Source organism: Ambystoma mexicanum, chromosome 4p (genome assembly GCF_040938575.1).
Source record: "Ambystoma mexicanum isolate Mex_15411 chromosome 4p, UKY_AmexF1_1, whole genome shotgun sequence".
NCBI classification, from domain to species: domain Eukaryota; kingdom Metazoa; phylum Chordata; class Amphibia; order Caudata; family Ambystomatidae; genus Ambystoma; species Ambystoma mexicanum.
In genome coordinates, this window is record NC_090927.1 from 850262735 (window position 1) to 850287089 (window position 24355).

At 46.3% G+C, this 24355-nt stretch overlaps 1 protein-coding gene across 1 annotated transcript in view; it reads right to left on the reverse strand.

Annotated features, from left to right (window-relative positions):
* Nucleotides 1-24355, reverse strand: part of KLHL32 (kelch like family member 32) — a 2034348-nt gene that overhangs the window by 1052829 nt on the left and 957164 nt on the right. The window contains exon 5 of the mRNA XM_069606414.1: nucleotides 13592-13690. Coding sequence (XP_069462515.1) covers nucleotides 13592-13690 — 99 coding nt within the window. The remainder of the gene's footprint in view (nucleotides 1-13591; nucleotides 13691-24355) is intronic.

Consider the following 24355-nt stretch of genomic DNA (forward strand, 5'->3'; position numbering starts at 1 on the left):
TTGTCATAATCTACCAGATGAAATGCGGCAGACAGGTCTACAGCAACATAGCTAGACTGCCTTGATCGACGATTCCAGCACGTTCAGATCTAACTTCCACCAAGGCTGTTTCTGTTCCCTGTTTCTTTCTGAAACTGGACTGGCCATTTGACAGAAGGCTCCTTTCTTCAATTAAGGCATTCTATTGAGTACAGGCAACTTTGTCACAGATTTTCAACAGGAAAGGGACATTGGTTATCGGGCGGTAATTCAGGGGTTCCTAAGGATCCAAGTCCTCCTTTTTTAATAAGGGGTGATCCAGGTCTCCTTTATACAATCTTTAACCTGAATTGATTGGACTGGAGACAGACCCCAAACCTCAGCACCATAAACCTATAATGCAATGGGCTTAGCCCTATAGAGGTTAAGTGTTGAATCGATAGTTAACCCACCCACCTCCAGTCCAAACCTATGCAACGCACCACAAGTCTGTGCACATTTCTGTGTTGTTTCGGAAATATGATCCGACCAATTTTCCCTACTATTAAAAGTCACCCCCAAATAGGTGAATTTGTCCACCCAATCAAGCTTATGTCCAGATGCAAAACCATAAGGCAGACTTTTAGACTGCCTACCAACAAACATAACTTGGGACTTCTTTATATTGATTGACACATTTCTATTGGCCATATATTTCACATAGGCATTTACAAGTTTCTGTAGTGCTGACGGAGTACGTGCCATCAACACTGCATCATCTGCATAAAACAGCACAGTAATATGTCTCCCCACAACTCTAGGTGTATCTTTTGTGACTTTATTTAATTCAGGTGCCACATTGCAGACATAGAGGCTGAACAATAGTGTGCCATGAGACACCTTTGCCTGACCCAGAGTGTAATGTCAAATGATGGAGATAATTTCCCTTCATTGTTCAACTTCACCTCCGCCTTCATTGTTCAACTTCACTGCTGCCTTTAGGGAGATTAATATATTAAAAATGGGCGCTGGTAAGCCCATCGTTTGGAGCAAATTCCATAGCTTTACACGGTTTACCCTATCGAATGGTTGGCTAAGGTCCATGAACCCAATTTAGACCGGACGATAATCATAGCCTTTAACATACTTGTCCAGAATTTTGCTGAGGTTCAGGACCTGCTCTACTGTGCCCACTCCTGCCCCAAACCCATATTGCTCTTTTGGGGAATGCCACATTCTTTTTCCCAGTTTGGTATACCTGTATAGATCACCCTGCCCAACCATTTTGCGGTGGCATCAAACAAAGATATTGTCCGGTATGAGCTGTGGTCCATCATAAATCATTTTTAATTATCGGTATTATTATAGATTCCTTCCAGCTGTCAGAAAATACATTCCTGGACACAAGCTTGTTAAACATTTTAGTAAAGACAGGGACCTATACTTGATGTTCCCACTTAAATATGTCAGTCACCACCAAATTAGGACCCTGGGCCTTGCCAATAGGGCTAGAGAACAGAGCTTCCTTTACCTCGTTGACCTGAAACTCTGAAAGAAGCTGGTCAGCTGTAATGGGATCTTGGAATGTACCGACATAGGTTTCTGTGTCAATACCCTGTCCCCCGCAGCTGAACAATCTTGAAAAGCGATCAGTACAGGACGAGGAAGCAGGGAAACCTCTCAATGTTACCCTGGGAGAATATCTTCCAAAAATCACTTTTATTTGTTTTTTTGGCTGCTTGTTCCAGTTGCTGCCAACGTCTACTCTTCCACGCTTCTTTTGCATTTTTCAATGCAATTTTGTATAACATCCTAACTCTTCCCAGATATGCTCTATTCCTGTTAGATCCCTTTGCTATTTTAAATAGCATGATCTTCGTATTTCCCCAGTCCTTATTATACCACCCCAGGTATCTAGTTGTTTGGTTCCTCTGCCGATATGCAGTAGTCATTTGGGATTTCAAGACATTTATGATGCGGTTATGGATTTGTGGGTGCACTGGATGTGTCTTGTAGTTTGAGCAACAAATCTCAATAAAAGGGAGGCCTGCAACTATTACTTTATGGGAATAGGTTTCTATGTCCATTGCTGCCCTTTTATCAGGCCTTCTACTGATATGTATATCTTGATCATGTGTTTTCTGGGCATTGAAGGTATTAATATTGTCACCATAAGAGATCGACAATATCATAGGGTTGTGGTCGCTCTCAGGACGTTGCTCTCTATTTAGATACTGCAAATACTGCCAGTCTAGTGCAAACACTAAAAAATAGTCCATTGTTGAATTGCACCTTAAGGTATAGCGCCCCGGTCAATCTGCTGGTAGCCTTTTTATTAACAATTCTCAAACCGCGGTCTGCTAAATGCATCAATATCATGGCTTCTGTTTTGTTTGTTGAACCATGTGTCCTAATCAGCGAATGTATATTCAATGCAGTATCTACTTCTTTGGTTACATCCAAAATTGGCAGACAATCGCCAAACTTTACATTGAAATCACCCCCTCCCCCCACAATTGTAAAGGGGTTCATGGAACATTCAAAAATATCATTGACACTTGGGCCGTCCAAACAGTTCAGCAAGGAGGCTATATCTTGGCCCATAAGCATGCGCTGTGAGGCGTTATAAAAGCAAATTACAGATAGCACTTGTTGTGTGCCCTTCACAAGAATATTGACCCTTATCACCGTTTTAGGCAAGGGTTCAGATCCACATTCAATGCCAGGACAGACTGTAGCAAGGTCTCCACTATTCCTCCCTTTTTTACTCTGAATCACTGGAACATAAAACCCAAGAAAATGTGGGAGAAGTGTTATTTTGAGTTCCCAGGTCTCCTGAAAAGGTAAAACATCAAAATCAGTTATATATTCAAAGCTTGGGAATCCTAAATTTGTTGATTTTAAACCAGCTATGTTCCAAGATAGCACTTTAAAACACCCTGACAAAATGGCAGACAATATTAGACCCTCTACTGCCGCAAATGACTGAGCTGCATTTTAAGCTGAATCCTTAGCCTGAGCAGCCAACTAAAATATTACCAGGTTACTAGGGCTCTTCCAGAGCTAAATGGGCCATATGCATAATTCCGGCAGATTCAACAAGCTTATATTATTAGTCTTAGCCCTATGCTCCATGTGCATGTCTGTTCCGGTGAGGTTTCCGTCCACCACCACCTTGAGCTTGTGAAGACCTTCGGGGCGTTGGTCAACCTGAATGGCAGGACCTGAAACTGATAGTGTGAACCGCCAACTGCGAACCTCAGGTATTTCCTGTACCTGAGATGGATCGGCACATGAAAATAAGCATCCTGTAGGTCCAATGACACCAACCAATCCTGAAGCTGTCCAAGATGGGTCACAGCCCTCCATTCTTCTTGAGAATCAAATAATACGGGGAATAACAAACCTTGTTCATGTCCGCCACAGGCACCGGTTCTATAGCGTCTTTCTCCAGCAGGGTCAAAATCTCCTTCACAAGGAGCAGATCTGGAACCTTCAAACAGTGCTTCCCCTGTGGATTGTCTTGAGGCCACCCCAGAAAAGGTAGGCAGTAGCCGTGGGCTATTGTCTACAGAGCCCACGCATCTGAAGTAATGGCTCGCCACTCTTCTAGCTGCTGAGACAGCCTGCCCCCTACCAGTGAACAGGTACTCAAGGCTTCAGAGCGGTTTTGAAGTGGCGGCAGCAGTGCCTGATGGCAAAGAGGCTGCCGCTTGAGCGGCTTTGGCATCTCTACCCCGTCCACCACGAGGAAACTTACGTTGGCCCTTTTGACTGGCCATTCCTCTCGCCCTTCCAAATGAGGAGTAGAAGCGAAAGGATGCACCCCTCCATTGTTATCCTCTAGGACGAAAAGGCTGAGGTTGTCAAACAGCTGCGCCCAAAGATTTGGCAGATGCTTTGGAGGTCTGCAACTTCTCAAGGCTCTCGTCAGTCTTGCGGCCAAACAGATGAGGCCCGTCATAGGGCATGTTGGGAAGACGAGCCTGCACATCAGGTGCAAACCCCAACTTCCGCAACCACGCAAATCTGCGCATCACGGTGCTCGCAGCCATGGACCTGCTGACACTATCTGCAGTATCCAACCCAGACTGAAGGGATTCACACATGGCATCCTTGCCATCCTTCACAATAGCTAGAAAGACATCCCTTTCTTCCACTTCGGGAATATGCTCAGCCGCTAAAGAGATGCAATTCCACAGAGTGTGCGAAAACTTTGCTAAGGCCCAGGTCGAGTTGGCCGATTTTAACACCATACTCCCAGCAGAAAAATCTTGCGTGCCCATCCATCCACGGGCTTATCGTCCCTATCAAGAGGGATTGTAGGGTACGCCGCCTTGTTCGAGGTAGTCATAGCTGCCTGGACCACCAAACTCTCTGGAGTGGGGTGAGTAGATAGGTAGATGGGGTCGCTACTGGATGGGCAGTATATCTTTGTCAAAGACTTGTTCACCACCGGAATAGAGTCTGGGGCGTTCCAAGTTGCAGCCACCCTCTTTTGCAACACCACATGAAATGGCAACACCGGGTCTGTGGATGAACCCTGATCTAGAATATATGTAAGATCATCTTTATCAAAATGCACAGGAGGCCTGGTCTAGCCCAAAACCTCTACCATCTTCAACATGAGGCCCGATAAGAGGAGTCGGCATGTTCCACTGGTTCCGGCTTGCCGAACTCGAGCTTAGGGGAAGTGTCAAGGCCACTGGCATTGTGCAAAGTCTGACACAGGTCCTCCATCTGACTCTCCTCCGAATTGAGGCAGTCAGGAACATTAGGGGTCCCAAACTGGAGCCCAAAAGGGGCATCATCCTCCTCTGACCTTTCATCCTCCTCATAAATGTCATTGAGGGACTTCAAAAAGGCCTTCCTTAGGAGTAGAGTAAACCTTTTCTCAGCTACAGGCTTCAAAGACTTAGAAGTAGCCTTCCTCGGAGGGTCTACAGGCGCAGAGACTACAACTGGCAAATTCGGGCCAAACAGCCCAGATGGTGCCGATGGCTCGGACTGCGTCGGCGTCAACAATGGCATTGACAGCTTTGAGGGCCTGACCGGGCAGGCGCACCCAACGTGCATGGCACTGAGGATGCCAATGCCTTCAAGGGCTTCGAAGGCTTTGCCGGCGGAGTCGAAGACCGCGACCTCGATCTGGCACGTCTCTGATGATCTCTCAATGCCTTGTCCGAACAGGGCCTTGAAGGCTCCCTATGTTTATCACGCCGGACACCCGGTACTGAAGTCGCGCGAATATCCGTCCAAGACCATTCCTTGCCAGCTTCGTAAGAAGGCGCAGATGGAACTGTGACCTGGGACTGAAAAATTTGCAACATATTTTCCCGAAAAGCACCCCACTCCGCCGGGGTCGATGATTGGGTCAGGCAAGAGACCCTTCTCGGGGAGGCGTCTGCCGAAGACGAGGAAGACGACCGATGGTGCCGCTTCCTAGATCGCCTCGACGATGACGATGAGTGGCGCAAACCACTACGGGACCTTGTCCGCTTAGACTTCTTCCAACGAAGAGACTCCCCCTCGACTCATCGGTCAAAAGCAGACTTGGATTTACGGGCTTGGACACCCGTCCTACCTTTAGTTTCCCCTTTCGCTCCCTCAAGGCCTTGGCAGTCAACGACTGGCACTTCGAGCAGTCATACATGTCGTGGCCCTCGCCAAGGCACCACAGACAAATACAATGCAGACCTGTGATCGACATCTTGGAGCCGCAGTCCTGACACTTCTTGAAGCCAGACCATGGGCTCATCGGGGTAGAAGACGAAGACATAATTCACAGTAACCACGAGGCATGCCGAGTTTTACAAAGCAAACACATTTCGGGAAAAAACAGAAATGAGGCTACGGGCACTGTGCGTGCTACTTATAACATTCAATGACGTCACCCTCGACGGAGGCCTTTGAGGGACATCGACCCAAGGCCATCTACGCAGGGCGCCCTCTGCTGAAAAAATTTCAAAAGCAGCACAGCTATGGACATTACATATCAAAGATGAGGAATACATTGGAGGACACAATCCATTTGAATAAACTTTTCCCTAGTAAGATTTGATCTTGTATACATTCTTCGCTGATAGTTCCAACTGCTTGCAATGTATCCTTGCCCATAGCATCTAGCCTCAAAAGTCTACTCCAACCATTATCTAGGGCTTTCTTGGCTTTCCACTATCTCTGATAGGACCCTAGTGATGCTAAGGGTATTCTGCACGTCACACCTGCTTTTGCAGCAGTATCAAGCGACTCGCTCCGGTTAGATGGGCAGGTAATTTCTGGCCCTGGCTGTAGAGCACAGGCAATGGCCTTTCTATTGACTTGGATGTTCCTTGCTTTTCTGGACCCATGCTCACACATGGAGTCTGTATTGCGATCGTTAGCCTCTGCAAGGCCAAGGTTATGGGTCTCCCTAGCCATGCTATTGGGTAGACCAACCAATATGGGTTGAATCGTCTCGGTTTGGCTGTTTAGCAGTGTGGCTAATGAATCATTTGGGGCAGAATCTGAAACCAGCCTCTTTGTAGATGGGCTGCCAACCCCCCTCCCACTGAAGGAGCAAATGTAGCAATTTTTGCGAGAATGAATACAATCATTCGTCCATTTCACGACACAGCCTATCAACCATAGGATCTTGGTTTGAATTGGACTTTGATTGACAACAACAGGGAATAGTTGAGCAACAGTTGTCTGTTTGGCCTATATGTTTTACTTTTTGGCTATCCGCTGCTGAAAGAGCCAAAGCCTCCAAAAAGTGTGAACCTTTTAAATAAGAGCCTGGTTCAGAGATATCCTCAGTAGGGATTTTCATCGAATAAATGTCAGAACAAATCTGCCAGAATATCCAAATTAATGTAGTTACTTCCCTTCGCTGTCGGGCTGTATTTCCAGGTATTATTTTCCTTCACTAATTTGCTGTCAACCAAGGCCAAAAACTCTTCCACAGAGCTAAAAGTCTCGATGAGTACTGTGTTTGAGTTGACTGTTGAATTAAATGAGGAGCCGCTGAAGAAATCTGATGGATGTATATTACTGCAAGCTTGTTTGGTTTCTACATTTATATTTATATTTTCTGGTGTATAATAATTTGACTTGTTTCTTGGTTCATGATCTGTCAAAATGTACAGATTGGACCCAGGTAGTGCATCCTCTGCTCCGCCATCTCCTTTACCATCCTCCAGACCTTGAAGTGCCTCCACAAAGGACGCTGCGGCTGCAGCTGGAGCTAGGGGTACGATGTTGATGATGCAGTCCGAACTGAAGTTGGAATTAGATTTTAGATCACTGTAGGAATCTGGAGCTGTCCCCTTTTGGGTTACCTTGTTGCTGCAGAGAACCCACCACAGAATGGGATGAGACAGTGTTAAAGCAGCGCTTCGTACATTGATAAAGTGTGCCTTACTCATCTCTGGCCTGCGCTCTGCAGATGTTTCGCTGGATATTGATAAGGATATTGGGTTAGCAGAGTTAGTCTCTACTCTGCATTGTGTTGGAAGGATATATTGATAGCCTTACGTAAATCTTCTCTGAAACGTGCATCGGCTACTGTGCTTTGGTGCAAGCGCCATGTCAGCACTGTAGGTCTCACACAATATAGTTTCAAATAGGTCTATAGCTGAGAGTGGTCTGATATTCCATGCGCCGAATATTGCGGTTGTCAAAATGGTAGCAATGTACGTAATTAATAAAAAGCCTAGTGTATTGTGCACTGCTGGGTAGAAGGACTAATTTCTTATGTCCTCAAAGATCAAACAAAATTAGGTGAGCCTGTGCTTCCTTTACCGGTTAGTCCACAGATTATCGAAGGCTTTAATCTATCCATGCCTTTGTGTAGCATACAACTAAAATCACCTGCCCATAATATGAAAACAAGGGTTGCACCGCCGCATTAGCTCTTGTAAAAAGGAATCAGCCCAGTGATTTGGAGTATAGACATTTGTCAAGCAAATGTTTCCCTTTCACTTTCCCTGTTTCCTCCTGATCAGGACCCCTGAATCACTTTAGCCACTCACTACACCTCACAAACTCGCCGCCAAGGATTTGAAGCCAAATGTCACCATGCAGCAGCTACTACTTCTCCCCTAGTATGTCTGGGCGCACTTGATCCCTTGGGGCCTCACTCTCCAGCAGCTGCCAGAATCACCCTCATACTTGGGGTCGCAATTCTGCTATCCAGGTCCCCATACCTCACTGGGCACTCCAAGGGTGTTAGCGCTAACGGCTTTCGCTCAGGGCTGTTGAGTGGGTGGTCTGCCCAAGTACATCCAGATCTCTGCTTTCTACCACCATCAGTTCTCAGAACAGAAACTGTAATCCTTATGCTACTGCGTGGTGTAGGGAAGGCATGGTATCACAAGTATGACACTGACACAAAAGGTACAATTTGTAAAACCTTTTTTTAAAGTTTCTGGGGTTGGAAAAACTCCTACTTTGCCCTATAGCTAGGATGGGAGTAGTCTCTACCATCAAATGATCAATAAAATAGTCCTAGTGGCGTCCGTCAAATCAAAATGGCCTATACTAACGAAACCTAATGTCTGCCCTATCTCTCGTACAAAAAGTGTGTAAAGGAGAATATGTATGCAAAGGAAAGTCAGTGTCAGAATATCAAGAATAAGTGTAGCTGAATCAGCTCTCCTCCCCCACGTTAGACAGCACGGAGTAAGGCGGTCCCCGTAGACAGGATGACGCACTCTGGCTCGGGTTCACAAAACAAAGGCAGTTCAAAACGTGGATCGAGGCCCACCTGGCCTCCCACGTTAAAGTCTTGCTTTCCAGCTTTCAAAACAAAGTTCAACAAAACGTTCACACCGGTCTCCCTCGGTCGGGCTCGGGCCTTTCAAAGCAAAAGTTCACATAGTTCTCCCTCAGTCGGGCTCAGACCTTTTCCTGATGTCAAAGACTTTCGAATGTGCGTGGCTTTTACTATAAACCTCTGCAGGACCACTTTGACTTTCCCTCCACACTCTTATGTTATTTGCCTGAGTGTCTCTTCCTCTGGGTAGTTCGATGTCATAAGCACAGAAGTTCAATGTTCAACTTTTTACTCCCCCCCCCCCTTTTCCCGGGGTTACTTTTGATCACTTTGCTTTTTATAGTTCATTCACTTTATCAAACAAAAACCTTTCACAGAGACTTTCAAGTAGGCTACTTCCTTTCGCCGGAACAGTCCGCTACTCGGTATCGCTGGTTTTACAGCCATCAGGAATTCAAAGTTCATCACAGGCCTGCCTTTCATCACGTCTCATCCGCACTTGTGCAGCATTCAATCGTGTGATATACTGTTGCCACTTCAATCTTTCTTTAACACACACAGGTCTCATGTTGCTTGCCAACTCACCGGCTGTGTGCATTTCTTACTTGTCTTTTGTAGTTCTTAATTTACGAGTCAAGGCTAATGCCACAGGCTTGGCCTCACTTCCCCAACTCTACCGTTCACCCGGGAGGGTCGCTGGCATCTTTGAAACACAATGCAGTCTTGTCTGGGACTTGGCTTCTCTACATGTCTTTCGCTGCCTTTTGGAGGCAACGGCCTCCTGCAGGGAACACCTGGGGTTCTCTACCTTAGGTTCTCGTCCCTCGGTCCGTCACTCTGCTCCAGTAGCTTTGCCTTTGCCCCAGAGGTTCTGCTCTTGCTTGTGTTCCACCTTGCTCAGAGTGTCTCTATTTTCCGCCTTTTATCTTGTGTGAGGAGAGCTAATTGGTATCAGATGTATGCACTTGAAGTGAAGTGCCTGATTTTGCCTGACCCGATTAGCGGGACATGTCCAATGAGATATGTGAGGGTTAGCCTCTTTACTCTCAGTTGCCCACTTCCTCTGGCCAGTTTTGTGTAGAAAGGGGTAGGGGATTTGATACATTGGAGAATCCTACAAAATAGGATGGGTCAGGTGTACGGAAGGGGGGGAATACCTCATCTCACCATTGGTCGCCTCACCCGCACTCTCCTAAGCTCCTAAGACTCCTCACCCAGGTGATCCTCCTGCACTGGTTCAGCCCCAGGGTCTGTATCCAAAAACAATGACTTTGCCTTGGCCAACTGAAAGAGAAATCCCTGGGAACTAGCAGGAGAGACACCCTTTGGTTTCTCACAGTGGCCTGCTACATTAAAACTCATCCATGATCTTGCTTCTCTCAGGATCAGGCAGGTGCGGCACGTGGAGCTCCACTAAAGTTCTGAGGTCCTCCATTACGGCTAGCCACCCCCTCCCCCTTCAACATGCAGACACTTATTTAAAATTGAACCATGACCCTACAGGCAATGTTTCTCTGTTGACTGAAGCACTCATTTAAACAGGGATTAAGACAAATATGTCTCTAAAAAGACACCTGTGTTCTTCACATAGAAATATCCCCATACTCCAGTCTTATATATTTTTACAAAAGATTCAAAGAACGTATTGTCTCTGAATGTGAAAGTATAATGGAACCACTTGCAAGCGACATCAATTTGTGAAGAGACCAACCATCAAAGGAGGAAATTATGTACAAAAAACACTTTAGATTTCAGTTCTTTGTACCACAGACACTATCCCAGCAACACTCGATGTTATAGCATTTTCCACAAGCATGCCTCGCATTAATACGGTTACTGCAGTTGAACACATTTTGGAATTAAAAAACATTCCTGGAGTCCACCACAGATCTTTGGTCAAACTATGGAGTCACTGCCTAGAAAACAACAACTTTACATTTTTAAACAAGAAAATGGGACTCTGGTGGGCACAGCATGTGAGCCTGCATAATGCAACATTTTCATTGAATGGCTTGCAAATGGATATTTTCACAACTCGGAAGCATAAAAAGAGTGCAACAGTTTAGACCTGTTACATTTACAATGGTCATACCAACATACAAGGTTTACATCACTTTCGGGATTACTTAAATAAAATACATGAAACCTTCAAATGTGTACGTTGGTCCAAAAATAGGCAACTATTTCGATGGTTCTATCATAGTGCATTTTTAGTTTTCAGGAAACCTAAAGACTAAAATGGGTTTTTACCTGCTGATTCCATACCCCCCCACAAGAAAACACGATTTAATCTGTGTTCAAAATTATTGTGCACTAAAAGAAATAATCCTCCATCTGCTACAATATCAACAAACTTCTTTTATTAAGAAAAATGTTTTTTTCCTCAAAGATGTTATTTGATTTCTGACATTGAAAGTGTGTACATTAAAACAACAAACCTAAAACATACAGCAGTCTTCATAATGTTCCCACAATATGAACTGCCTGTATGGTGCTTGAACAAAATAGATTCAAAACATTATTTCAAAAAGGCATTAAATGTAGCGGATTTTAACCAATAAAGTTGAATATTGGCATCTATTCCTCAAAGAATTGCCTAAAACATAATGATCAACCTTGCATCTCATTGATCGAATTAGATGTGATTTCTGGTACAGATCAAACATGTCTAACAACCCCAAAAGAAAGGCACATATCCATGTCACAATAACACATTTGAAAGAGTTTCCCTTTCAGATACCATCATAGCACAAGACAAATTATTAAATTAAATGACATCCCCACTCGCCTGACATCATTTGTGATTTATGCTTTCAGATGTCAGTGTTATACATTGGATGAAACAAGAGTAAGTTAAAGTGGCAATTGACTTAAACAAGAGTGACATTAGGAATGCCAACAAGTAATCAACAGTTGAAAGAAACGTGTGTGTCATGAAACATTCAGTAAGCCAACTTTGTGGATTAATACTCAAACACATAAATTCACACCGAAGGCAATGAGATCCACAACTGCAATTGGCCAAGCGGCAAACCACTTGGATTTACTATTTAAGATCATAATCCCAGCTGCGACTGAATGAAGGTATCAATTGACAAGTCTTTATATATAATATTTGGAAACATGTCTTTTGGAGTATTTATTCAAGAGTCTTTCCTCGGTTTCTGCAGGCATGGTGTTTTATATTGAAAACCTTCTGGGACTGAGCACCTTTGCATGCATTGTAGGTTGCGTGACATAGATGCTTGTCATTTGGTTACCATTGATGTAACTCCATGTAAAATCATAGGTATGGCAGTCCTTTCTTTATCCAGATTTGTATCTGCATTGTGAACAGGAATACAAATCTTTATAGTTCACATTTTGATCCGCAGCACAAAGACGAAAAAATAATTTGGTTTATCTTCAATGCCGTATATTCTTTATAAGATTTGATAAATAAATGAGAACTGAAAAATGGGAGAAAGATGGTCTCATCTTCAGCATTGTTGCAGTGGCTTTCCCAGCCACAGCATTACTCAAAGTCTGCTCTTTACTGAACAGCTGCATCTAGGTCCTCCTGGGGGTCTTCCGTTAGTGATGGCAATTTGGGAGACTAGGTGCATTCCCTCGTACCTTCTTAGTCTGTATCCTCATAAGTATGTAATTTGGGCATTATATTACAGAAATGGGTTCAAGGCCTCTCATGATATGCCCATATCTCACCTTAGTTTTAGCTGGCAGTGATAGTACAACCACGCTTTTCCAAAAGCACGAATAGCAATGCACCCATGGAAGCTTGATGCAATGCTGTATCATCATGCACAAACTCCATTACTTTGCTCTTCCTTTTATTACTGAACTGCTTACATGTTGTCATACAACTTTAGTGAAAACAGTAACACCAGAAGCAGAGCATTGGGTCAACATGGTTGAAGTAAAGTGGCTGACTAAGCCAATATAAAGAAACACTCCTTGAGACTAAAAGTCAAATAATAAAGTTTTGAACACATTGAAGGGGCTCAACTTCCTTCCTCTTCCTCCCCACATTAGATAAGCACATATGTCATGCCTGCCTACATTGGCAGCACTACCATTCAGCAATTTACAAAAGGAAAGCGTGGATGACAACAAATGTATCTGTTGTATATTCACAAATATTAATGGGCCTTCTTACGAGTCTGGCGGTAACTCTGCATGTGCTTCTGGCAAGTTGACGCAGACTCATAACATTTTACCGGCGCCTGACTTCCCGGTGCCACTGGGGCATTACAAGTCCTGGCGGCCCAGTATATCGGGCATTGGAAAATGTTGTGCCTGTTGTCAGCAGTGCCGGTGCTTCCATAGCAACCCTGCCTAGCGGGGGTGATGAGCTCGGCAGGTCAGAGCGCTTGGCAGGCAGAGTTGTAGTATGCCGGTCCGGAAAGGGTGCTGGTATGTTTCTACCGGTACCCTTTTTTCTGGACCGGCAGACTTTTAATGAGTTTAAAAAATGCTTCTATGAGTAGGTCTACAAAGACCTCAGTGTTCCTCTCGGTTTCTGTTTCTTGAAAAGATAGCATGTGCCAGCACTTATGAGCATACAGCAGCACACAGCACTTTTATGCATAAGGGGGTTCTTTTTTTTCTCTTTTAAACATTTACCACAAGTCCCGAAGTGATGCTGCTCAGGATCATGTCATTTTATGAGCCGATTGTAAATTGATGCAACATTTTACAAATTAGACAATGACTAAAACAGTTCGAAATTTCACATGAAGGTATAATTTTGTGATGTGCTTTACATCTGGACCATTATGAAGAACTAAAACACTATTACCCAATACCAACATTTGAGGGTTAAGAGAAAACAAATCCCCCCAAAAATCAAGCATTAATATCTGCAGAGACAACTCCTACCTGGATAAGGTAGTGCGAACATAAATTGAGAAGCTCCAGCAGCTGCAAATGACTTCCTGCTGCCAACACATCCTGGATTGCACCTGGCTCCAACAAAATCTAAATTAAAGAAGAAAAATGCATTATTCTTATGTGCAGTTACAATGGAGCCAATTGATACGGTTTTCAACATGTGCCAATATTCTGTCTGTCTGTGTAAAGTTGGACTTGGCGAGCGCTTCACTTTTTAATCCGTATGACGAGGTCACTGATGTGTTACCCATGGAAGAGGACTTGGGACTCTGGGGTCAGTAAGAACTACCCACTGTATTATACAACCCGTGTAAGCAGTATTAGGAGGATTCCCCTAGAGCCCTGGCACCTCCTTGGGCAACAAAGAGATGCAAATGGTATAACGTTTATTAATCGACAGTCATTTTTTCGATGGTTATTTTCCAAATGCTATTTTCTCGAAAAAAATCATCGAAAAATATATGGGGGTGTGGACAAGCGTTGGGAATAATGTTAAATGAGCAGGGGACGGGGGGGTGTTGGGGGAACCCGCCAAAATATAAAAAAACATTTTGATACGTTTTTTTCAAAAAAAGAATTCGGTAATAAACCCATTGAAAAAATACTGTCGATAAATGGGCATAGAACCATGCAAACAGCACTTAGCGTGGTGAAAATACCCGGAATTGTTAGGGGGACTACGTGCTGCATGTGTGGGGAGAATAAGTAAGGGTGTTCAAATGAAAAAACAAAGGTGGCCACAAACAGTGGGTATAAGGGTGTTCCCATTGTGCCAGAGCCTTGCACCAGCTTCCCAGTGATAGCATCCAGAGAAAACAGCGATCTGAAATTAGTGTTTTACAAACACATGAATGGTTAATGATTCGCTACTTGGCTCTGCACGCGGTCACATATCCAGTCGCGGAGCAGGAGTAGCAAATCATCATATATTGGCAACGTAATCTCTGGTCTGGAGCCTGACCCTGAGCCAAACAGAAAATAGACAGCAGACACCAAAAATTCAAGCGGCAAAAGCTTGTGCTCCGCATGGCAATGCCAGCATAAAGAAGGGTGACTTGCAGGGACCGTGACAAGTAGGAACTACCCCCGTATGTGAGACCACCATGCTTACACCGCCTCCTTCCTCCATGGCAGACATGGTATTCATAATCTTTGGCAGCAGGAAGGCGATCTCAATTATTAAAGATGCACAGCACTTGGATGATAGACCTAACAGCAGCCACAAGAGTGGGGAGGAGGTGGAACCATTAACCGTGGGCCATAAGCCTCTTAAAACTGGTGTGTGATAGAGCAACATTTCTGAGGTTGAGTGGTGCTTCAGTGAGAGGCGGTAGGTGTGGATAATAAGGACAGCAGAATTTTTGCTGATCAAGCCAAGAAGCCCCAAGAGGAAAAATAGCCAAAAAAGAGTAGAACCAAGAGCCGAGAGCCTGTGTTAGCCAAGCCAGGAGGGTCAGCCAGAGGTATTGAGCAAGAAAGTGAGTTGGCTATTTCAGTGGAGGCAGAGTTTAGGAGAATCGGGCGACAAGCTACACTATGAGGCTTGGTGAGCTAGGCACAGAGACCCTCAGAGGCAAACCCTAAAATCCCTAAAGAATTCAAAGTGAAGCTAGCTGGTTCTCTAGTGTTAGGACTGATTTTCTATACTCTGGCCTGGTAGACAGATGTATAGAAGGCCAGCCTATATTGTGACAGGGACAACTCTGGGGAGCTGTAGCCAAACCAGTTCAGGTAGCAGCGACAGGCAGTCTAGGCTAAGATCCTCAGAGGTGGTGAGCTTGTAAAGGGTCCACAATGAGGTCATACAATGGGAATCACAAATTACACCCAGACAGGATGTATAAAAATACAGTTATTTATTGGCCTAAACAAACTATAGAAAAATAACTATAGGTAAGTAGAGTTATCACACAACACTGAATAAAATAGATATGTATATACATTCACTGATTATATGGCATAATACATATCACAAACTCCTGCAAAGGAAATGTTAGATTAGTATTATGCACTCAAGGTCCACAGAGAATGATCCTTAACTTAAATTGTCCAGCCCTAAATTGTCTGGGGCCTTTTGCCCAATAGCTAAAGGAAGAAGCTCCAACTTTCAGAAGTCTTGCGCAAGCAAGTAATGGCAAAGCCAAAAGTGTTAGAATAAAGGTTTATTATTTATTTTATTTATTTGCATTTGTATAGCGCACTTGCAGCCCGGGGACATCGAGGCGTTGTTACAAGAATTTTGTAGGAGGTTTTGATTCATAAGTTAACGGGCGACCAAAGGTCTTTTGTTTACAAATACAGACTGTATGAAATGCAGATATGATCAGAGTTACATACAGATGAATAATACAATGACGTCATTTTACAGGGTGATAATTGACATTTTCCCTTCAGGCAAAAAGCTTGGTTTTGATAGCTTTGAGGAATGCTTGGTGATAAGAGTCATTCTTAGGTGGGTGGGTAGTGCCTTCCAATGGGTATCGGCCAGTGTGGGAAAACTGGAGCCCCTGGTGCAGACTTTTCGAGTTTTAGGCGTGGCAATCATGTTGGAATAGCCCTTCCTCAGAGGTCTTGTGGCGGTGTGCTTGGTGATTCTCTGAGCCAAGTACAGGGGTGCAAGTTCATGGAGGCATTTGTGAGTGAGGGCAAGGGTTTTGAAGAGAATTCTCTTTGACCGGGAGGCAGTGGGCCTGCCTTCACACTTCGGAAATGTGGTCTTTTCTTGAGGTTCCTTTGGCTGCCCTGAGGGCGTTGTTTGGAACTAGCTGGAGTTTGGCCAGATTTTTGCAAGAGGTCCCTGCGAGGAGGGCATTGCAATTATCCAGCCTCGATCCTATTATTGCCCTGACAATGGTCAGGCAATTCTGGCGTGATAGGAAGGGTCTGGCTGCGTTGAGAACTTTAGAACAATAGGCTGACGAGGAGGCAATGGCATTAACCAGTCTATCTATGGTCAGATACGAGTACAAGTAGACTCCAAGCGTCTTAACGTTGTTAGAGACCTTGATGGGAATATTATCAATGGTAAAGGATTTGTACTGTTCATAGAGGTTGCCCAGGGTGGTGGGTGACCCTATGAGCAGAAGTTCAGTTTTTTCACTGTTGAGGCAGAACCAATTGTCTGCCATCCAGGATTGGATAGTGGAGTAAATGGTGGTGAGCGTGTTTCTATCAGCTTCATAGTCCACAGTGAGTGGGATAAGCACCTGTGTATCATCCGCATTATTGGTATACGATATGCACAAGGAGTCAAGGATGCTGAACAAAGGCCTCGTGAAGAGGTTGTAAAGCGTGGGCACGATACAGGAGCCCTGTGGATCACCACATTTGATGTGGCTAGAGGTGGCACAGGCTGAGTCAGAGAAGTCCTTCATTGCCCTCTCTTGGAGAAAGGAGGTTATCCAGTCACACGCTTTAGGGGAGAAGTTGGACTCAGTTGCTAGATGGCATCACAGAGTGTTGTGAGCCACTAAGTAAAAGGCTGCGCATAGGTCCAGGAGCAGGAGTGCAGGTTTGCCTCTGTCTCCCAGATCGTCCATTTGATTTTTTAAGTCTAGGAGAGCCGTTTCGGTGCCATGCCATGGGTGGAAGCCAGATTGCCACAGGCCGAGGAGACGGTCATCTTCCAGGAATTTTTGAACTTGCAGGTAGGCTAATTTATCCAGGATCTTGAGTAAAAATGGGACGGTTGCAATGGGCCTATAGGTCCCTGGGACCGATGGGTCCAGAGACGTTTTTTTAAGGAGTGGGTGTACCCATGCTTCCTTAAGTCCAGTTGGAACGTTACCAGCCTGGAAGGATGAGTTGATGAATGCGGTTAGGAAGGGTGCTAGGATGTGTGCCGAATCTTTGATGAGTTGGGCTGGACCGGCATCTCCCTTGCAGTTAGGTTTGATGGATTTGAGCAGGATGATAACTTCCAGCTCAGTCATATCTTTAAAGTCAAAAGGTGGGGAGGACTTAGTCTTGGTGGGCGTGGGCGTTTTCCTGTGCAGGCTGGCTATGAGGCCGTTAAGAGCTTTTTGATGGTCGCAAATTTTGGTTTGAAGAGAATTGAGCTTGTCTAGCATGGCAAATTGAATACTATTACACCAGCTTTCGTCCTTGAGGAGAGAGGGAGGAGGAGTGGTTGGTTTTCCAGCTCCCTAAAGATGGTGAAGATTTCTTTGGACCCTGATTTGGCGTCATTGATCCTTGAATTGAAGGATGCAGATTTGGCTAGGGTGATGTTGGCTTTGTATGATATGGAAATGGCTTTGAAGGCCCTTCTGGAGGCTTCAGAGGGGTTGGCTTTCCATGTGGAGAGGGCAACCCCCTTCTGAGAACGTTGGTCAAGCAGTTCTTTTGAGAACCATGTGTTAGAATGTTTGGCTTTTTTGACTTTAAGGGCGAGTGGAGCAATGGCGTCAACTGCTTTGGTGACAATCTCTTTAAAGGTGTTAGATAGGGTTTCTGGGTTTTTGGGAAATGGGGCCTGCAGAGCAGGGGCAAGAAGAAACGGTGCTATGTTTTCAGCTGTTAATTGGTGTGAGCTTCTTGCGAAGGCTGCTGGACAGGGGGAGATGGGCGTAGGGGCGCTTTTTTCGTGTTGAGGCTGAATTGAACATAGTGATGGTCAGACCATGGGGTGGGAGTGTTGGCGGTGATTTGGATGGAACAGCTATGATGGCTGTTCCAATCGAGTGTGCGCCCTTTGACGAGGGTAGGTTCATAGATAGCTTGCGAGAAGCCCAAGGTGGATAGGGTTTTCTTGAGGGATTTGGCGTGGGAGTCTTTGGGGTCATTGAGTCCTAGGTTTAGATCGCCCAGGAGTATAACTTGGGACGTCTTTTTGATGTTGTCAGACAATGAGAGGATGAGGGTGTCCTGAAATTCTGTGATGGGACCAGGAGGTCTGTAGACAATATGCATAGTTATAGTGCAGTTGTAGGAGACATTCATTTTTAGTGGGAGGTAATCACAATTGTGATCAAGTTGCCCTTCCGCTTCTCTGATAGCAAGGGTTTCCCCGGCAATGAGAGCCACACCCGACCTCTCTAGGAAGTACGGTCTTTTCTGGAAATAGTGTACCCTGACGGGATGGCAAGAGATAGTGCCGGGCCTGAGCTTTCATTAAGCCAAGTTTCTGTAATTATTAATAGGTCGAGTTTATCCTTGATGATGAGGTCATTTATGTCACAGGCATGGGCAGTTACTGAGGGTTTGTTGACCAGAGCACAGCTAAGAGTGTGGATCATTAAGGGTGTGCAAGCAGGTAACAAGGCAGGCGTGGTAGATGGCCCAGGCAGGGAAATATCATTACAATCATACAGTGAAGTTATGGGTGCCACAGAGGGCTCAGGCATGGAATACAGTACAGTATCAACATTTGGCATGGGCGCCTCAGGGGGCTCAGCCATAGAATACAGTGCAATATCAACATTTAGCATGGGCGCCTCAGGCGCAGGCACAAAGTAAATGGCATTGTTATTGTCAGAATAAATGGCATTGTCATTATTAGGCAGGGGCGCCTCAGGAGGAGCTGGCATGGGGTGCACGATATTGCCAACACAGGTGACCGGTGAATGCATGGGTAAAATATGTTGCACATATATTATGGACATGGGGCAGACAGTTATTAGATTCGAATGCTGTGGCCCATAGAATGTTGCAGGTTTGGGCAGAGACCATGCTTCAGTTGCATGGGCAGACGTGCGTGCTGCTGGGGGGCATGCATGGATGACTAGGTGCTTTTGTTGCTAGGGGTATCCTGTAACGGTGCCGGAGTCTTTGAATTTCCGGGCTTCAAGGCCCGAGCCACAGATCGATGATGATTATTTTGTTGGCGGGGAATGATATGCTGGACATCTGAGACCGACCCCCGATTTGCGGTCTGCTGGGCTTGGGAAATAGGTGATAGGCATGGGAGGACGGGTGCGCAACCGGAGTCGTGCGTTTCTGAGGCAGCAAGGAGGGGGGCGCTGAGTATAAGCATTAAACTTTCCCTGTTGGGGGTACAGATTGCGAGCTGTAACGCTCTTGCAGCAGCTGGTGGCCTTACCTTGTGTAGGATAGCTTGCTGGCACCTTGCGCGCCGTCGAGCAATGGAGAGCTGCAGAGAGCGGCGTAGGCCTTGACCTCAGGCCTTCACCAGTAAGCGGCTTCGCCTGGCGGTCTGCCTCCTCACCCTTTAAAGCGGGAGGTGGGGCTGGCAGGCGCGGCAACCCAATCAGCTGTTCCAAGGTCAGCTGTGTTGCTGCTCGTCGTTAGGGTGGGGCACAGCTCCTTTTGGTTGGAAAATGCAAACGGGACCAGGCGCATCGTGATGGCGGCTGGGGACATGTTTCTCACTGTTGTCTTCAGGTGTGCGTGGGGTCCAGATGGTGGTTCTCGCAGCAGAGCTGCAGAGAGCGGCATAGGCCTTGACCACAGGCCTTTGCCAGTAAGCCCATTGACTTATAATGGCAGCATAGGGGTAGGTGAAAAGCTCTGTCACGTACCCCCCGAACTCTGATTGTTCCCCAGACTTGGCAGGACAAAGGAGGAGGGTCTTAGCTTGATTTTCCCGCTGAAAGTTGCAGTCCTGGATTTGCAGGGGTTGCAGTTTCTAGCTGATCTTCGGTTGCTGGCTTTCAATGTTGCAAGGACTCTTGATTGAAGAATGCAGCAAAATACGATGCAGGACACCTCTCAGGACTGGGCTCGGGTCAGGTAAGTGATTTCAGACAGCGGTCACCGCTGCACAGCGACGCAAAGGGACTCGACTGCTGTGGTCAGACATTCCCTCCTAAATCTCGCAGAGGTTAATCTTGTAGGGCCAGCTGGGGATCCCCCAAGTTCCAGGTCAAAACTCGGAACGCTGATGCCGGCAGCAAGGTAGCCCAAATTCGGAGCTAGTCAGCCACAGGATAATCCTGGGACACTTCCGAAAGCTCATAGTTGCAGGGTACCGAGCAGACGTCAGGAATGGATGTTCACTCCACTCCAAGAGTTGCAGCTCCTTCGCAGGGCTGCTAAAGATTTGCCCCACCCTTCCAGTGGACCAATCAGGACCACTGGCAGGAACATTCATGCATACCACTCAAACAGACTGAAACCAGTTTGTGGATTGGGACCAGACAGTCCCAGCCGACATCCTGCCAGCAAACACACACACACACAGCCCTCCAGCAGACCGCCAAAAACTTCTGCTTTGCCGGGCACTGGAAGTCCTTATAAGGATTTGTCTGGCCTCCCAGGCCAGGAAGGCTAAAGAACAAGATGGCAAAGGGACAAGCAAAAACTCTCGTGGCACGGCCATGTTTGACCAGTAGCCACAGTTAGTAGCCAAATGCGTAAATACGGTAAAGCTAAAACGAAAAGTGCCCAAAAGTGGGAAAAAGTCACTGCTGCCACCAGCTTATCCTTTTAGCATGCCTAGAGTAACCAAAAATCCTCTGAGTGTTAGTCTAGGGCAAAACAAAAATGTACCCCATTCTGCATTGCACAATGATAAAAGTTACCACAAGTGATACGAAAGTAGCCAAAAGTAGTAACACAGTAACACGACTAAGGGAAACAATATTTACCAGTACTGACAGCCTGAAGGACATGTCAGTTTCCCCATTACATGCGAGCAAAAGCCAGTGTAATGAAGCTTTAGGCTTCAAAGCACTGCAAAAAGAGCAGGTCAGAATCAAAAATGAAAGCAACAAGTTTGGTGTTCCATAAAGATGGATGGAAAAGTGGAGTAACGAAAAATCTTTCCTAACACACGCCTCCCCCACCAGACTAAGGGACAGGCGGAACTAATCCACCCTCGGATGGGCCCTCTGCTCCATTCGGTTATCCCTGTTGGAGAGCCCATCAAAATCACTATATTTGGAATCTGGCCTATGCCCAACAGTGAAGTTCAAGGCCTGCAGACTCATGAACCACCTGAGACACTTTGGATTATCTCCCTTAATATCCATCAACCATTTCAAAGACTTAAGGTGGGCATACACAGTGAAGTGAGGGTTCCATGTAATAATGTCCCCGCAAAAATAACGCCATGCAAAAAAATAGCCGAAAAATGGCTGTTTTTTGCAGGGGCATTATTTGATGAAACAAGCGGGGAACACCCCTGCAACCCCGCTCCCCCTGTCCCTGTATAAATGGTCACCTATGTAATGTCACCACAACCTTTTCCCGGCAACATTATATACGGCGACCATATATATAGGGATATTATTACCTGATGAAGTGAGTCACTTGCAGGTAGGACCTCAACTTCCTAAGGCACCATACTATGAAAAAGCAACTCTTCTCCACCTGGGGCCAACTGAGTTCTCCAATCCTAAACTGGTAACTGATTAGACATATAGGTTGTTCCTTGCCTTTGTCATCAAGCTGTGAATGTTTCCCAACTATCCCAGTCTCATAGGCATCTGTCTGCACTAAGAAAGGTCTCTCCCCATCAGGGGCCCTTAATCCAGGGGCCTGACCTAAGGATTTTCTCAGGCCAGTGAAAGCCTTCTTACACTCAAGGGTCCATAAGAACTTTTTAGGTCCCCTATGAGTAGTGAGGGCAGTCAGTGGGCTATAGGCTGCCCATTTGCTCCTGAGTTTCCCAGTGAGGCCAGGGAAGTCCTCACTTGGGCTTGGGTAGTGGGGGTAGCCCAGTTCTGTACATTAAGTACTTCACTGACAAGAGGTTGCATCTTGTCTCCACATACACCAACTTCATGCTTGAGGAAGGCTAATGGCTCCTGTTCAGGTTGACATTTGGCTGTCTTCCTAAAAAAGTTGGCCTGAGGAAGGTCCTGACACCCAGTCTCTTGAGTCATACCCAGTTCCGTCCAAGTGGGGGTTGAATCTGCCATGTGTTGCTGAGATCCATTTTCCCATTCAGAACAGGGGCTAAGCTCATTTGACAGGTGTCAGTTGCAGCCACCAATCCAGAAGCCCATACACGGAAGTAAGGATCGGAAAAGGCCAAAACAGCCGTCTCCTCCCTCAGAATACAACCCCTAGGGAGAAGGATGATCATCTAGGGTACAGCCTTTATGAGACGATCACACCCCCACATACTCTAGCCTTTCCTTCCTCTGCTAACCTCTTTGTAGACAGTAGACCTATATACCGTTATACAGTAGACTACTCCAAGATTCTGGAAAGTACTGAGGTGAAGAACAACTTCAGGAACATAGGTAATCCAAGCACTGGGATGAGTTGGCCCCACGGAGCAATAAAGATGAAAATGGGAAATAGATGAAGGACTTCTACAATGGGCCCAGGCACTGCTCCGTCAGTAGCCAGATGGTCGTCTCCATGTGTCTGTCGGCCAGCTCCCGTGAGCAGGCGCAAATCTGCCAGTTGTCCAGGTACGGGTATACGTGTAAGTCCTGTAGACGTAGATGAGCTGCCACTGGTGCCAGGCATTTCGTGAATACCCTGGGGGTCGACTTCAAGCCGAAAGGTAGAGCCTTGAATTGGTAGTGCTGTCCCTGCACTACAAAACATAGAAACTACCATTGTGAATGGGGACGTGGAAGTAGGTGTCCTTCATGTCCAATGACGTCAATAAGTCTCCTTTTTTCAGTTAGGCTGAGCACGTGCTGCAACGTGACCATCCTGAACTTTTTACATGTTAGGTATTTGTTCCGAAGTCGTAGGTCTAGGATGGGCCTCCAGCCCCCTGTCTTCTTTCTGACCAGAAAGTATCTGGAATAGACTCCAGAGCCCCAGAGCCCTTGGGGAACTAGCTCTATCGCCCCTTTTTGCAGCATGGCCCATACCTCTTCCAGGAGCTGAGACATGTGCTGCTCCTCAAGAGTAACCCGAGGGATCTATGGACACATGCGTTGGAACTCTAGGATGTGTCCCTGGGCGAGAGCGTCCAGCACCCATCTGTCGGTGGTGATCTTTCTCCACTCGCTGATGAACCTCGTCAGACGGTCTCCCACCGGGGTGCACAAGTGGGGGCCCGACGTCTCGGTCAGTTCCGGCTTGCTTCAGCGCTGGTGTCCTGCCTTGTGGGCAATAGTGACGCTGTCCTCTGCTACCGTATGCCTGGGAGCAGCCTCTGCAGGCTGATGATCTAGAAGGCTGTCAGTACGATGTGGAGAAACCTTTTGAAGACATGCACGACTTTCCCCTGGCGGAGCAAAAAGACGAGCAGTGCTGCTGGAGAGTGCCCAGGGAACGGGCCTTCTCCGTATCTGTTTTGATGGCCTGGAGGTGCTTGCCGATGACCTTCCCAAACAGATTCTCTCCATCAAAGGGCATTTCCAGCACCTTTGCTTGGACCGCCTGACGGAAATTCGTGGCTTCCATCCAACCTTTGCAGCGAAGGTAGACACCCTTTCCTATCTGTCGGAACCCTGTGTCAGCGACGTCCAATGCAGCTATGATGGCGTGATCCGACGCCACTTCCCCTTCCTGAAAGAGAGCGATTGCCTCCATCTTCTTATCATCAGGGAGGAACTCCAGAATCAGCCCCAGCTTGTACCACAACTCCCTGTCATACCTGCCCAGGATTGCCTTGATAGTGGACGCTGGGATGTAAATCACCTTCCTCCCCATGGCGTCCATCATTTTCCCCTCGCTGTCCGGAGGGATGAAAGACTAGAACGGGTTGGCCGACCGTTTTGTCGCAGCCACTGATACCACTGAATCCGGCGATGGCTGCAGCCTCAGGCACTTGGATGCGGAGTCCAGCACCCTATATTTCTTCTCCAGCCTATCCCGCATGGCTGGAGCCGTGCAAGGGTTCTTCATAAGGTCAAAGCCTTCCTTCCAAACATCATCCAG